This window comes from Trachurus trachurus (assembly GCF_905171665.1).
Source record: "Trachurus trachurus genome assembly, chromosome: 11".
NCBI classification, from domain to species: Eukaryota; Metazoa; Chordata; class Actinopteri; order Carangiformes; family Carangidae; genus Trachurus; species Trachurus trachurus.
The window spans coordinates 26,734,448-26,751,799 of NC_139904.1; the positions used below are offsets into that span (position 1 = coordinate 26,734,448).

Below are 17,352 nucleotides of genomic sequence, written 5' to 3' on the forward strand. Positions count from 1 at the left end.
CCACTTATGCTGACCCAGTAATTTCACAACAGCACCAAGAAAATCAGCCAATAATATTTCACAGCGATATCATGCCCTTCATATGATACATAGAGTATCTGTCGTAGCTCATTAACTGGTGAATCTTTCCATTTTTAGCTGCATTCAGATACTGCAGAGACAAGAAATGCTCCGAACGAAAAAACAGCAACAGATTGAAGGTAAAATGCCAGACTCGTCAGATGGTTTCTAATTTACAGGATTCATTACATGAGATTAAAGCATTAAGTTAAAGCTCCAGTTGGTAAATTGATGAAAGTGAAAGTAAACTCCGCGACTTGGTTGGAAATTTCAAGACAATACACCTTCCTGAACCTCTGCCAAGCCTTTACTTTCACTTTCGTCAGCTTACTACGACGTGTAGGAGCTGCGATTGGCTGCTCCTTCTGCTCCCTCTACCTGACTGCAGGAGAATCTTCGGTCGCGGACGATTTTGGCAAATACGATTACAGGCTGTAGGTGGAGCCAGAGGAGTTGGATTTTGTCCTAAATTACCCATTTAATGTCCGACTATCAGAATATAGTGACACTTCCAGCAAATATGACTGAATAATTGTTACCAACTGAAGCATTAAAGCATTAAGCAGTAGTAATGTGTTTGGAGGCCTCCAGCTTCAACACCAAAGTGCAAACACTGACATACAGTGCATGCTACCAACCTGCATCAGCAAAAACCACTAGATCAAACAAGGCACTCCATTATTCATTATCCCAGACCCACTTCAGAATCAGTAATTAACATGACAGAGCAGAATGAGCAAAGAGACAAGGGGAACATCTCATTGTCTGGAGGAAGGTCTGCAGACATGACGACTCTTCTCCCTCCACTATCCTAAAGTAAACGCTCTAATTTAATGCCCGCTTCTGTTTATTTACATGCGGCAAGACAGCAAGAGCTCTGCATGTTTGCTGTGTGTGTTCTTGTACAGAGCTACGACATATCCTCCCAAACTGGCCCTCTGTCAAAGGAACAGCTTCATCCCTGATCCATTTCATCCATGCAAACGGCGCACTAATTAGCCATGCTAAGACAAATCACACTGTTTTTTCCCTGGTTCACTGGCCACAGCACCTTCCGTAATCCTCCGTTATCACACAGTTGGGGAGGATAGTGAAGCTAATAACACCGTGATATTAGCAACACTGATCTGCGAGTGATAGAGCAGGCATAGCCCTCGCCCGTTAATTCTGTCCACATGAGCCCCAGACCAGTCTAATCCCTATTTTAATTATTTTTTCTCCCTGCTCCCCCTTGACACCCCCCATCCCCCGTTGTCAATGTTCTCTAATCAGACCATCTAATTAAAAAACAGGAAGGGCGGCAAGCAGGCAGCTTTAATGTCTCAGAGGGCTATGAAGTGTACATGTTTAGCAGAGGGGGTAACACTGATAGCCTGTGCTCAAAGGTACACTGGAATCAGCTGCATGTTCGGTGCATGTGCGTGTGTCTATGCAATTCCTGCATTTCATTTCCAAAACCTAGCAACACAGTCGAGCAACCTTTAAATATTTGAGTTTCCTACAATTACAAAATGACCAATAATTTGTTAAAAGAGCCCTTTGGGTGTGCTTACAATGTCCTGTCACCACAGATGTATTATGCTAAAGCTTTGTCAAGATAAAAGTTTCTTTTCCTGTCTCTCTGTCTTTGCTTCTGTCTCATTCTGTCAGTGGGCAAAGTGGGATTAAGAGAGATTGCAGTGCTGGGGGATCAATATGATGCTGACACCTCTCTGGCACTCTCCAAAAATCTCTACCAAGCAAAAAACCCACTTACAGTGGGAGGGGGTGGGGGTCTAATGGATCACATAACTGCTATATCACTTTAGCTTTGACTTAACCCCTGAAGAAGCAATAGTCTTGCAATGAATACAATTGGGTATTCAAATATAAGAGAAACCTCAGTCTCTAACACCTGTGCCGAAACTCAAGATTTGCTACCAGTGTAATAAAATCCAATAAAAATCATAATTTAATAGTCTATCTTTAATGCAACAAAAATGCTAAAAGCATAATTTAATAAACTGTCTAATATAATGTTTGAAGTTATTACATTATGCAGTTAACAGTCTTCTGAGGTTTGGGACTTTTTTAAATTAAACATTTTGAAAATGTAATAAATTGTCAAGTTTTTCAGAATGTCTTTATGGAAAAAGAACTTTTTTTATTCAGAGGTCATTACATATTGTCTCAATAGAATAATATAATTCATTCTTTGTTTGAAGATATACAGCACACACACCAGTGTTGTCAATTTTGGCAGCGGTACAACAACTAGCTTTGAATTTAAAGTTTTAAATCAACTCACTCTTTGGATTGTACATTGCAGCTAAGGCTTTTTACACTCAGGGACAACGCTGCTCGTCTCCCTTTGCCTCCCTTTGTTTATTGATGCAGTTGAGAAGAGTTTTTATGGAGGCACGCTGCTGTGCAACCTGCAATTGCCGGTCAAGTCACGTTCATTAGAGTTCATAAAGGTTCCTCTGTAAATATAATCAGATTGGCCTAGTGTCACCTCATACAAAAAAGACAACCTCAGTCTGATGAATGGGAAGAGGTGGCATCACTCACCGCCACTCTTCACATGCACATGTGTTCACGGTGGCACCAGGTGAGAAGCAAACACATACCAACTGTAGAGACGCGCACACACATACACACACACACACACACACACCCTGTCCTGCTGTTCCAAAGAAGATTAAGATATATTACACTCCAAACCAGCGAACATGTCCTTGCTTTATTTCACCTTGCAGGTTCCCTCCCCCTCTTTTGATCCCTCTTTTCTTCTTTCATCGACAGCCACAAATGTGACCCTATAATTCAGGGATATTTTATGAATGATCATGAGTTTTGAGGTGAGTAGAGGAGGACCCCAGCTGTGTGAGTGATGTGTCCTCAAAGGTGAGAGTCACTCAGTGTCTGAGTCCGCTGCATTAATTGGCTGTGTCACCACAAGAGTCCTGAAGGACTCAGCCGTTAAGAATTTTTTTATTCTTAAAATCAGACTTTTTAATTTTACCAGTTTTGACTTGACTCCTCTGGTTTCTATCGTTTCAGGGATTTGGTAGAAACAACCTCCAATGTCAAGCACAATGGCACTTGATTCCCCAAAAGCAAGCTGATTTGCATTGGAAAGAAGGGAAATTATCTGACGTCCTTGGCTGATGTTGTCACGTTAAATTACCTGTCAAGACAGCTCGTTTTTTTCTCCAAAGCGGAGGTTGTGGATGTTGTGTGTTTTGTGCCCTTTGTTGTTATATTTGCAAGCTGTTCTGTGAAAAAAGGGAGGTCAGAGACAGAGAATAGCGATGTGTTGTGGTTGAGCAGTGACCCAGATCAGACAGTGACATCTCCGTCCACTCAGGGGATGCTCAGGGACAAGATGTTCTGTTGTTACTGCAGCATGGCCACACTGCTAAAAAAGATCCACCTTGTATATCCACTCTTGTCTATTTAACTTTAATTCATGATAGCATGTATTAAAACAGCCTGAAGTCCTTTTGAATTAGCATGGATGTTTGTTTTATGGAGATTAATCTGTTGAGGATATGATGGATTATACATTATCTTTCTCATTGTGGTCTTGTGTGCAAATTTGAAATGTCTTAAATCAGTTGAAAATAAAACAGTTAAAGTGTAGAAGAAGGTCCTGACAGTTCCCAAGACTAAACTGTAACTCCATGCTAACATCGCTAACAACCACTGGTGCCACTGGTACTAGCTTCCTTTTCTAGCCTGAACATGTGTCTTGTTCTTCCCTCATGCAAATCACACACAATGAAACAAAAGGTTAAATGCTAATTGAACATGGCAGAATTAAATCAGACCTTTTCAGCATCATGGATAGCGCCTCTTGTCCAGGCGTGCCACAATACTTGTCAAAAATGCAATAGAACAACATGCTCTCAACATTAAAATAAATAGTCTGCTGTCACAGGAGTCCTCTTCTGATATAGACTGTTCCAATGCTGGTCTGGCTGGGGCGCCACATTGGCAGGGTTAGTCTAAATGTCTATAAAGTCTTTATCGGCCCTCTCTCTGTGACTGCCATTCATTCATAGCGAACATACTGTGTCTGTGTTTTGGTACTCCATCGACTCACATTTGTGGGAATTAGAAATAAAGGGCCTGCATCAAGCCTGTCTGCCTGTAACCTCTGATACAGTACTTCCAGTGAATAAAAAGCCGCCATCAACGGACCCCCTGATGACAAAGTAGAAAATGTTTGCCCCAGGTGATTTCTAAGGGGCAGTGGCTGATGGGAAATTCCAACACTCGGTAACACATTACAATAAGGGTCCCTTAATTAACGTTAGTTAGTAAATTATTAAGCATTAATATATAAACTAATGTGTTAATTAATGCTGAGTAATGCATACATAATGATAACTAATTACATTATTCAACTTTTACATTTATCAACTAACTTTGAGTAGTAAACATTAATTAACTGCTTACTAATAGGCTACATTAATTAATGTGTTTCCTAATCCTAAATAATACATAATAATGACTGTTAATATATCTGTAAACAGTTAATTAATGCTTAATAATGTACTAACTAACGTTAATTAAGGGACCCTTATTGTAAAGTGTTACCCAACACTCTACTGACCAATGGTGTGAGTTTACCACTCATACCACTCAGATCACTGCTGCTGCTTTTCAGTTGAAGGGGTTTTATCTACTGTATGACAGGAATTAATCTGATTTCCAGACTCAGTACTTTCAAGGACCTGTTGGATTTTTTTTTTGTGCAGGAGAACCTTGTCAAGTGCACACAGAGACACACACACCACACAATCAGATGTAATGCAGTGCCTTGGCATTAAAGAGCTGTGTGCACTTGTCCTCGCTGCCCTGCTTTTACAATCTAATTGCCGTACCCAGTGTCCTCTACAACAGACCACTGAGTGCACGGTGCTTTCGGCCGATTGATTTCATATGTTCCTATCCTTCTAAGCCTCTCCTCCTCAGCCCTCCCCCCTCCCATTTCTCTATCTTGGCTAATTACTGTGATTGATTAATCGACTGGTGTGACGTGCCTCACAGTCACGTGCAGCTTAAAGGCCCCAAAAATCTGGCAGAAAACTGTGATGTTGACCGAGCAAGGAGCTCAAAAAACAAATTTCCATACAGCAACTATTCTCTTTTGATCACACCATAACAAACAGCCTCTGAAGCAAGGCATCCCCCTTTAGGTTAGCAGCACTTGACCCAGGAAGTGAATTAAGGGATCAAAGTGAGCACTGAGATGAAGCATCAATGGAAGCTGACGAACAAACATCAATGTACAACAATTGTTTGCACAAAAGCGACGAACGATGAAAGACATAGGGGAGCGAGAGATTAATTTTTGTTTTGACTATGTTGATGCTTGAACTTACAGTATCAACAGTTCCACAACTCATCTCGTAATACAATTAAGAGTTCAGAGTTTGGAGGATTATAGATCAAGATAAAAACATAAAAGGATAAAAGGATTATTCACCAATTGTGGTAGTTTCTAATTGTCATAAATACACAGAGATATGGATATTAGACTACTTACAGAAAACAAGTTGACACTTTTTTTTTGCACAAGTGAAATAGTGCATCTCCAAAAAGCCTCTGATCCATTTGCAGGCCCCGGGCGCCAATGTGGATAACTTCAAATATGTCTCTGTGTACAAATCATAAGCCATTAGTGCATCTGTGGGACTGTTAAAAGCGACAGATTGGATCCCAGTGGTGCAGTGCTTAGTAAACACAACTAAAGAGACACCCAGTCAGTGCACAGTGATCTGGCCCATTACCTCTAACCTCTGCGTGTTCTCTGGTCTCAGTGGGATGGAAGGGGTGGGGGTGGCGGGGGTGGTGAGGTAACACATGGCTAGACATGCTTACACAGTCACATTGCTATCCAGGCTGCCGGCCTCATGGGAGCTGGTTTATAGGTTAGACTAAATATTGCCTGGTAAATTGCTGCACCTGCTGTTTCTCAACATAACACAGATGATCAATGACAATTAATGATGTATAATCATCAAGAATAGAACGCCTCCCCTCATTTGCCGCGGTGTATTTTTGACAATATAACGGAAATAGGCCTCACCTTGAAAGAGAGAGAGAGAGAGGGGGAGAAAACGCACAAGCGAGCCTTGAAAGTTGATAGGTTTGGCCCATTTTTGCTAACCTTGCTCTCTGCACTCCAAATCCCTTTTCCTCTTCAGCTCTTAGCCTGAGCAATGTGACAGAGTGAGTAACAAAGTGTGGAGTGCAGCGGTTAGCCAATCTGCAGCGCGGCACCAGGTGTTGGAGATAATGTTCCGCTGGTGTATTTCTTGGCGGGTGGCGCAAAGTTCATCATGACTGCAGTTTTGATCGATGGCAGGTTGCAGATTGAGTCCTCAACCAAGTGCTGTTGTTAATAAATCCTGACTCAGACAAACATACTTTGAGGGGGCCATGGTGGAGAGACTGGCAACGACAGCTATCGATCCACTGGTTGAGCACAGGCCGATAAGCCAAACTATAGTTTTAGAAGTATAAAAGCTGACACTGCAGGAAAAAGAAGTGAAGAATGGGGGAGAAAAAAAACATTCAAGAAGACAGCAGGGCTGACATTATGAACTGCAAAAATTTACAGAGGATTCAAAGGTTCTCTCCAGGTGAATCATCCACAGATACTTTCCTCAGGTTTGCCCATCAAACATAAATGCAGTATGGATACAAACAATATATATGACTAGGAAAGTACCCAACATAAATCCATCACTAAACCTAATGGAGATGCACATCTACATTGTTCACTTTGAAAATTAAAAACACCAAGCAAATTTGATTTTTAAACATCATTCACATCAGTCACAGCAGTCTGTTGGTGATCCATTTTGATTAAAAAACACGGTAACACTTTACAATAAGGGTCCCTTAATTAATGTTAGTTAGTACATTATTAAGCATTAATTAACTGTTAACAGATAGATTAACAATCATTGTTATGAATTACTTAGGGTTAGGAAACACATTAATTAATGTAGCCTATTAGTAAGCAGTTAATTAATGTTTACTACTCAAAGTTAGTTAATAAATTAAGTAATAATAAAAGTTGAATAATGTCACTAGTTATCATTATGTATGCATTACTCAGCATTAATTAACACAATAGTTTATATATTAATGCTTAATAATGTACTAATACTAATGTTAATTAAGGGACCCTTATTGTAAAGTGTTACCGATGAGAATAGTGAAAGAAGGAGATAGAAAGTGTGTGGAGGAAAGACAATGAAAGGACGGCTGTGTAAAACAGACGGAATCGGACATGGGATAAGAGGATGTGATCAATGTGGCTGGTATATACACTATAACCTACCCACAGCACGACCATGTACTTGCGTTTGACATGATGATCCACGACGTGCGTCAGGGCTTCATTACCATCCCTCACATCAGCCGTGAAACATTTCCATGTTAACCAAAGTTCACCTCCACATGAGTTCGGAGAAGTAAAGTTTAGTGGGCTTTTGGATATGCACACCGCGCCCCATTGCCACAGACACGCAACGTTAGGGGAGCACGAGTGAACGGCAACCGGTGTTTGTGAATGCACAAATCAAAAATAAATCCGACATGCAGCGCACGGACGCCTTGGGCTTCATTTAAAACTCTGGAATCTGGAAAAACTTTACTGAATTCAGTGCACGCTATTTATCCTCCATGCTTTACTTTTGCTTTGGATGATTTGTATGTGGATTTTATGATGAGAGCATCCACTTATAGTAAATGGCAACCAAATGTATAATGAAAGACTGTAGACTTTCATTAGACAATCAGACCAAACTATGCACTGAGATGCTTTATGACATCCCCCAAGAAGAGGGAGGGAGGGGGAGAGAAAGAGAGAGAGAGTGAGAGAGAGACTCAAAGAGGTAGCCAAAGACATGGGGAGGGAGAGAATCGCAAGCGTCAGACCCTCCTAGACGTGACCAGACTAGTGATGTAGCAGTGAATTACCGGTAAAGCTCCACAGCTAAATGCTTCCTTCCAGACTGTGTTGTGAGAAACAGGCCACAGCAGAAGAAATGGATATAAAAATATGTATTCAACATGCAGACTGAGAATATACGCCCACTCGATTATCGCACAGTATCCATTTAAAAACACATCTAGGCAAAGTGCCCCCTGCACAGGCTGCCAATGCTGTGTATTCAAACACCAAAAATGACTACTCTAGTGCCTGAACATACATTGCATTATGTTTCCAAGCAGGGGACTTCCAGGATCACAGGTGGGCAAACACCTATTTTTCAGCTGCAAGCAAAACAATGGTCAGACGATATGTTGCTCGATCACTCAGTCTGACTGTTTTATTACAGGAACCACTAAATAAAGAAAAAAGCACATGACTGGCGGCCAATCGCTTACCGCAGAACACTCTCTCCCACTGGGAGAGTGTGTGGGACGAGTGTGTCACCCCCATGGTGAACAGCGGTTGGCAAGCTCACACACACATTTGCACACAAATGTAAATATACAGACTGTCACAGCTGTACGGCGACATAACACCTGCGCACAATCCTGGAAATGTATAATCATCGTGGTAAATTCTAACTGAATTTGAGCTGCAGTAAACTCTAAACTCTCATGAGCCCAGCATGAAATATATAAAAAAGAAAAGAAAAGAAAAAAGAAAAAAAAAACTTTACCAATCTCTTTGAAAACACAAAAACAAAAGTTGAGGCATTTATCTCCACAAAAATGAAACATACTCATATTGCTCTAACTCCCCGCGGAAGCTAAAGAAAACAGCCCCTGGACTTAAAAAGCTGTTCACTCACTCTCAGGTGAGTCAACCTAACAGCCAATCAATACATATCCAGTGTTCTGTGCTCCGCTCAAACAGCTCTTTATCTCTTTCTGTTACACACTCTTTTTCCTCACACACAGACAAACATCCTCTCTCCACGGGCTGGGACAAATTGACACGTATCAGCACTGTGGGGATAATCTATATATTTCATTAAATGCTGGTGTGTCCACTGGGTGTAAGGGTTAAAAGAGAGAGGAGAAAGGATGGGAGGCTACCAACTGGGATCAAAATGCATTGGTCTTTCAGATCTCCAAACAGGAAGGAATAAGTTTCATTTACCCAGGGAGCTTTGTGTTGTCAGCGTTGGATGCATGTAGTGAAAGAAAAAAAAAAAAGACAAGAAAACCCTCATGGGAGTTTACAAAAGTTAGCAAAGACACAAGTTTTGTTTGGAAATGCTTTCTGTACAGTAAAATGGTGGGATTACTGAGCTGTGATGCTTTTCTTTTCTTTCTTTTTATAACAGAAAGGCTTTTTTTTGTAAAACCAAAGGAGTAAAGCCAATATTCAGAGTGCTTTCAAGCACTTTTTTTACTCTCTATTTACAGTATCCAAGGTGCTACGGGACTTTCAACATCTCAAGGGAGCACTGCTGGTAGATGAAAATGTATTATGGTGCTTCGCAAAACAATTGCACGCCAAAAAACATTACAAGTCAAATAGCTGTGAGTTCCACTTAGTAGCAAGCAGGCGAATGAGCATCTGGCAGTTGGTGAGCGCCGGGCGTTATTTACATTGCCTCAAAGTGGATGGTGATGGGGAGGAAAATCAATGTGGATGCAAACAGTGTAATGGCAGAGTAATGCGTTCCCCTGGGCAAGAAACACCGAAGCAGTCCTGTCAGAGGAATGCCGAGAGGAGGTAGGATTCAGTTGTCCTTTCTATTTATTTATTTATTTTTACCAGCTCATGCCGCTGCCACATTCGATCCATATTCACATTTCAGCTCCTGGAGTCAGGTCTTCAAGACTGTCTTTTCCTGCGGCCTTTTCAGAATGCTAACTCTGCAGGGCCGCCAATCAAATCTCTGGATGCTATGGTAAACAAGGACGCGAGTGAGCAAGATCGGATTCACATAGTCAAAGGGGGCGATGTTCTTGATGGTGATTGATGGTGTTGATTCTGCTTCATTTTCTTCTACTCAAAGAATAGACACAGGCACACAAACAGGTGCAGAATGCAAACTTGACTTGCTTTGGTCTGAGCTGTTGTAGATCGATGAGGGAAGCATGGATTTGACTCTGATCGTTGGCCTCTCTTCTCCTATTGGACCAATCAACCTGTCAGTCAGGTATCAATCAATACTAGTCCTGGAACTCCCCCACAAATTAAATTAAGTAACCAGTGAAATGGTGGGATGCGCTCTTTGTGCATACTCAATAGCTGTAAAATCATAAAAGCACTCTAACACGTTCATCCTTTCTGTAAGGTCAGGCCGCAATGATGTCATCAGCGTGTGTCATTTAAGTTCAGATAAGTAATGAAAGAAAATGAAAAACAGGCAGGTATATTCTGATAGGACACAATGCATCATATTTCCTAGTCTAATGAGCTTTATGGAAAAAAAACAGTAACACTTTACAATAAGGGTCCCTTGGTAGTACATTATTAAGCATTAATTAACTGTTTACAGATATATTAACAATCATTATTATGTATTACTTAGGATTAGGAAACACATTAATTAGCCTATTAGTAAGCAGTTAAAGCAGAAGTGAGTGGTCCGGTCGTTTTCGCTAATGCTGCGTTCCAGGCAGGCTTTTGAAATCGTAAATTACAGCTTCAAGTCACAACTTACGACTTTGTAGCGTTTAAGGCAACCCACTCGTGTTTTTCCGACCTGTTTTACCGGTGAAAGTCACTATAACGGCCACTCGTAACTTCCGACCGGTGAACTCGTACCAGATCGAACTGGTACCACTTCACGGTCGGAAAAATACGAGTTTCCTTGAACGCACCATAACAGTCCTCGTCCCTACGTCACCACATTCACGGCGTCCCTTGGCTGCACACACAGCCCTGCATGCCGTTCTCTCTCCTCATTGGATAAAAACTGTAGGATACGATAAATGTTTTCTCTTCGGCTCAGAGCAGAGCAGAGGGACTGAGAGACCCGTGTTTCGGTCCAAACACTCTATGTAAGTGATTGCTGTCGGAAGATATAACTATTTAAGACTTATATTAACACAAATATATCACTCACTTCTGCTTTAATTAATGTTTACTACTAAAAGTTAGTTAATACATTATTAAGTAATAATAAAATGGATGGATGGATACTTAGCATCAATTAAACACATTCATTCATATATTAATGCTTATTAATAATGTACTAACTAACGTTAATTAAGGGACCCTTATTGTAAAGTGCTACCAAAACAACAACCTTAAAACCAGAGTTGAATTGTGAACCAAACAGCTAATACATGCACACCTGAGAAAAGCAAACTTTAAAAACACAAACTAAAACATACCCAACCCCTGTACAAACCGGTGTGATTAAAGAGCACACCAGTCCAATTATATGGTGAGACAAGCAGAGAGTGCTAGTGCCTTCAAGCCTCACAGAGCAGAGGGCCCACTGAGCCATTCACTGAGAGGATATGTGCTTGAGGTCAGCACCATCATAGCGCTCCACCTGACCTCTCTAATTAGCCGCCAGCTGGAAAGTCGTAATCCCTCCACCCATCCATCTAGTTCTCCACTTCCACGTCCGTCCTCGCCTCCAAAGGTCCTGCCCTCCCTCTCCGCTCCTCTCCTCCGGTGTCTGCTTATTCTCAGTGTTTGACCCTGTCACTCCCCCTCTGTCCCACCTACCGCTCCCCAACTCCCTCCAAAAATTACAGATACACAACCACTTACACCTCAAAGATAAAGTTACTGCGGTGAAAATAGGCTGGTGGGATTTTTTGTATTTCGGACAAGACGGCGAACGCTTTTGAAGTCGACGCTCTGCGGGTAAAACCTAAGCCAGCATGACTAGGGAAAAAAATGAAACAATAGAGGCAAGCCAGCATGTCTGCACCGTGTCCTCTGTCCCCTGTGCTGCCTTTTCCTTGCAATGTGCATGATCAACTGTGACTTGCGCTCTGCATTGCTTGCCAATGGCCCTTTTCTATTCTTTCTAGTCACTTTTTCTTTTCCCCCCTCACTGTTTTTCTTGCTCTTTAAGACAGTGCCGGCGTGCCGCAGGTGCACCACCATAGGCGCCTCCGGCAACAATCGCCACAAAGATGACAGACTCAGTAGAGATTTGGGCACCCCGCCCGACAACAGAGAGGAGATGATGACACCGTAAAATGTGCATAAGAAGCATAGTCAGGCTGCTGTCTGTGGGAGTCTGGGAAGCGATGAACTCTCAGTTGGCCAAGCAGAGATTCAAAGAGACTTTAATATCAGACTACAAGGCACAATTCTCAGTTTTAAGACCACTCACAGTCAATCAAGTTCTTCTTGGGAAGTGTTATTGCTTAAATACTGAGTGAAAGACCGAAACTGACACAAGTTTCCAGGGGCCATCTCACTTTAAGATGACTTCTCATATATTCTCTCTGAACCTGTCTGCTGCATCAGCTGTCCTCTATTGCTCCATCATTCTCTCCTTATATCTGTGTATTTCAAGTGTTAGTAGCTCAGCCAGTGTTACCCCCTTGTCCCTTCCAGTCAACAGCCTGTGGCTGTAGCTTCAAAGTCTCCTCTGTCTTCCCCTGTTTATCTGAGCTGCCAATCTCCCATATGATCCCAAAACTAAACCTGCATTTTTACATATCACCCAAGGCAAGCAAAGGGTGCAGAATTTTTTTTTTCTGGAGCATAATACTTGCATCCATCCATTTTAATTAGACCAATGTATATTTTCACACTGTTATTAGCCTTGTGTGTTCAGATGTGTGGTACCAACGTGGTACAGTACAGGGAGTGTGAAAGAGTACATCTGTTTGTGCAAGTTCTTAAGACTGCCAGCACAAATATATGGAAGTGTGGCTGAAAGTGTGAATACTTATTGTGCACATGTCCATTTGTGCCCATATGGGCTTTACTGCAAGTGTGTGTGTGTGTGTGTGTACGTGTGAGTGCGGGTAAAATGACACTATACGGCTGGCGGTGGTAATCGAGCTCACTAATTACTTCCTGAGCTGAGAGAGTTGTCAGTGAGAGGAGGAGCTGCCACAGATGGTGAGAGACCCTCTCTGACGCCAGGATATCCTACCTCTTCATCATTAGAGCTGAGTCTGTGTGTTTGTGTGAGACTGAGTCAGAGAAACGAGTGAATGAGCAAGATGGAGTGTTCACATTAAAACTTAAAACCACAGACAACATGACACAGAGGCGCTGGGCTGCCTATCAAACACCTCATTTTCACCCCCGTTTTCTCCCGTTTTAAATGCATAAAAGTACCACATGAATTTGTTTATAGCATCAAGGCTTTTTGACTTTGTCAGGAACATCTATTTAAACAAAATAAAAAATGTCACAAAATTCTAAAATGCTCTGGTTAAAATTATGACATTTGTGGTGTTAGGGTCAATTTTGACCCGGTTATAACGATAAGAACAATAATGAGAATTCAAACTGAATTCATAAGTGCAAAACCAACCTTTTCATGGATCAGGAAGTCTAATAATGTAACCAAGAGATCAGAAACAAATGAGATGATAAATAATTGTTTTAGTGTGTTTTACAGCTGATTTAAAACACGGGTCAAAACTGTCCCGAACACCATTGGCAGTAGAAAGCCAACACAAGACGAAGGTTATACATCCACCTGTTGCATTCTACATTCATTGGCTCTGCATCTCAGTCCGTTATGGTCCTGACCTCGTCACGCAAGTTCCACTGGACCTCCCCAACCACCCCTTCTCTTTCAACCACACTTCAAGCAGCTTATCCCTTCATCTTAAAAGTGCCTATGGGCAGGATGAGCTAGCAGTTGGATTCCACCCTCCTTTCCTGCCCCCCTGTTCAGCTCGCTCCCCAGGCAAAACGCTGCAGGCTGACTACTCACCACTGCGAAGAGCCATCAGTGCCGCTGACCTCCAAAAGGTCATAGTCGTCCTCCAGCTGAAAGTCAGAGAAAACAAGGGCGATGGTGTCTCCGGGCTCAGCCAGCACGGTCCAGGTGCAGTCAGCGTTGTTGTTGTACTCAGCAGGGTAATTGGGAGTGGTGATCACCCCGCTCTGGCCTCGCAGTGTGCCGCCACACCCATCGTCCGCTGCAGGGAGCAGAGATGAGAAGAAGACTTAGTAAAAGTAGGAAATATAGACAAATGCAATCACAGACCTGTGGTGCAGGTATAATTGAAGATGTACAGACAAATGGAAACAGCAGGACAGCGAAGGTTGTAAAAAGGCTAATAAACACAAACTGCAGCTTCACTGCAGATAAAGGTCGAGTTTGACCCATGAAACAATAAAATGTGAGTTGGCACCATATTGGCACAACACCCCCTGCAACAGCAGCTGTGGAGAAAGTTTCTGAAGACTGTTACACTCATGCACCTGAGTGTCGGGCTCTGAGGAGCTGTCAGTTTTAGGAGCGCAGAAAGTTTTTCACTGTCTTTTGGACTGATTCTTACACTTGTCCTTGGCTGTTGTCTGATCCATTTCTGTGATAAAGACACCAGGAGGTGCTTTCGTCGTGCTAGGAATATATATCGAGCCAGAGAGACCTAAAACAGGCCAGCAGGAAACCTTCAGCTGAGTGAATTGGGAGCATAGCTTTAGAGACCAGCTATCTGCTGTGCACACATTTAGCTGCAAACCCATAATACAACAGATTCAGTATCTTCACAGGACTGAAAGAGACCTTATCTTGCCATAGTTCTTGATGAGTCTAATGAATTTCTGCACAAGAGCCTGACTGTAATAAACTATAATAAATAGTTGGCAGTGGCACAGATGCTAGTTGAGCTAAGTTATAATCAAGCCTGCATCATCCGTCTGAGAAATTACAGTGAGGACATGACTGGTAATACTGATGATGCAGACAGAATGATTCAACAAGAAAAGTCCTCCAAACTGTGTCACATAGGTTTAACTAAGTGGAAACTTTGTGGGGTGAAGTTTTGTGCGTGCCTTTTGGCCTCACCCCCCCCCCCCCCCCAACAAAAAATATTTATTATTTATTAGTTTTTCGTGGCCACAAATGATCTCTTCGCCAAGAGCCAAAGTGCAAGATTTTCATATTCAGAAGCATGAAGATGTGCAGCGAGTTACAGCATATTGTTCCTCTGTCTGAAATCTTCGCCATAGGCCAGAGAGACGACAGTCATAGGATTTCAAAATGCCCCACAGTGTTTTTACAGTCAGTGGGGAGCGGGGTAGGATGCGTGATGCAACCAAATGCAACTTGTGGGGAAGTGATTAAATTCTGATTAATTCAGATTTGTGTTAATCAAAGCAACTCTTCCCTCCTCAAGACTGCTTTAAGGAGACCATTAAATAATAAAGCATGTATTTAATGTCTTGCCAGGATAATTCTCCTGCCCAGCTTCTGATATGTTCATTAAGCTTTCTACAATACAGTGCTACATCAAATCCTGTGTGGAATTTTGGCGAAAACAGAGGTTTGATCACTTGATTACTACAATATGTGATGTAGCAGACACATCAAAAGAAATCTTGAATGATTCTTTCCCACTGTTCCTGTGTCTGAATATAGGTGGTGTGGGATTCATTAGCGGGCGGCCAGCAAGCTGTGTGGGGTGGTTCAAGGAAGGGGGAGGAGGAGCTCAGAGGTGCCATGCCCCGTCTATCATCCATCCTACCTGTCACCACGGCAACCCCCCCAGAGGGAGGGCAAAGGGAGTGTACGGACGAGCGGAAACCTGTGAGGTGTGAACTTGAATAGGAGGGAAACCACGACAGAAGGGCGAGAAAAAAAAGGGATGAAGAGGATGACAGGTGACAAGTGAGGACGGGCGAGAGAAAAGTGCAGAGGGGGAGGGTGGACAATGAAGAAAGAGAGATGGCGAGAGGGGTGACAGGTGATTGTTGCAGTGGGAGTGACAGGAAGTAGAAGGCAGACAGAAGAAAAGATGAGGAAGAGCATTGATATTCCACACGGACGGTTTCTTCACACTTGAAGTATCTGACTCTCTCCTATAACTCTCCCCTTCACCTTCACTCTCTCCATCACTCGCTACATTCTGCGGCGGCCGCTGGCCAATGCAGGCGCTGCACCGCAATTGAAAACTAAAAAATGATTATACCGTGGACAATAGGAAACTAAAAAACTGTTGACCTCTTCAAACTGAGATGCGCAGGAGCGTATTCCGTTTTTCCTGCAGTCAATTGTGGATGTCAGGATGCTTCCCACGCTTGAACAGTGCATATTTTCAGGCTGTCACTTAGGATGTCATGGTTTTTCACAAAGTGTAAGGGGCCGATTCAATTCCTAGTAACCAAGATATGAGGATGAATGGGCAATGCGGGCAAGCTATAAAAACATTAATGATTAAAATGCATTAAAAATTGATATACAACACACACACCCATACACATACAGTATAAGTTTGTGTGTATGCTTATGTTATTAGTGTATATATACATTATATAGCCAAAGCTAGAATACTATGTGGAATTTTACCAAAGTGTGACACAATAACATTAAAGGACAATTGCAGGCAAATTCAACTCGGGGCTGTATTTTCCCATCATTTTAGGTCTAAAAGAAGGAATCTGAAGATTATTAGTTTAATTGATCCTGTTTTGCGCATCGCCACGGCAGCGATGAATGGGAGCGGATGGAAGTTCTGCTGTTTAGGCTGTTTACATCCCTCAAAGCCACATTTTTTTCCACAGACAGCATCAGATGTCTACACAAACATGCACCGAGAAATTTATTTACTTCAAGCAAGCCGACATGTTTGTAAAACTAGATCTAATTCAAAGTCTTGTGGAGTCTCGTGCGAGACCCAAGTTGACGCGCTCGGTGTGTTCACGTGCAGTTGGAAGCTCCCGTTTGTGTCATCAACATAGGAATATCAACTCTTGACTTGCTTGAGGTAAACAAACTTCTCGGTGCATGTTTGAGTAGCCATCTGACGCTGTCTGTGGAAAAAAATTGCGGGGACAGACACAACTAGCGCAAAACAGGAGCAATTAAACTGAAAATCTTCAGATTCCTTCTTTTAGACTTAAAATGTTAAGAAAATACAGCCCAGAGTTGAATTTGCCCGGAATTGTCCTTTAACAGATAGACGGTTATGCAGTAGCAAAAAATCCCCGGTCCCTCTCTCTGTAGAAAGGAGTGATGGTGTGGAATAAAAGAGATGTTAAATCTCTAAGTGTACTCGTATGACACGTGGTGTAGTTTTTGAGATTATGGGGTACGAGAAAAAATTGATGAGCATTTAACAGGAAATGTAAAAGATGATCCTTGCCATCAGTATCAATGGCTAGTTATTATCTATGGCTTGACAGTGCTGGCACGCTCGCCCTCTCCTGAGTCC

At 42.3% G+C, this 17,352-nt stretch overlaps 1 protein-coding gene across 1 annotated transcript in view; it reads right to left on the bottom strand.

Moving 5' to 3' along the window:
* Positions 1 to 17,352, bottom strand: part of csmd2 (CUB and Sushi multiple domains 2) — a gene marked incomplete at both ends in the record, with an annotated part of 242,791 nt that overhangs the window by 155,344 nt on the left and 70,095 nt on the right. The window contains one exon of the mRNA XM_083982762.1: positions 13,905 to 14,112. Within this exon, the coding sequence (XP_083838888.1) occupies positions 13,905 to 14,112 (208 nt within the window). The remainder of the gene's footprint in view (positions 1 to 13,904; positions 14,113 to 17,352) is intronic.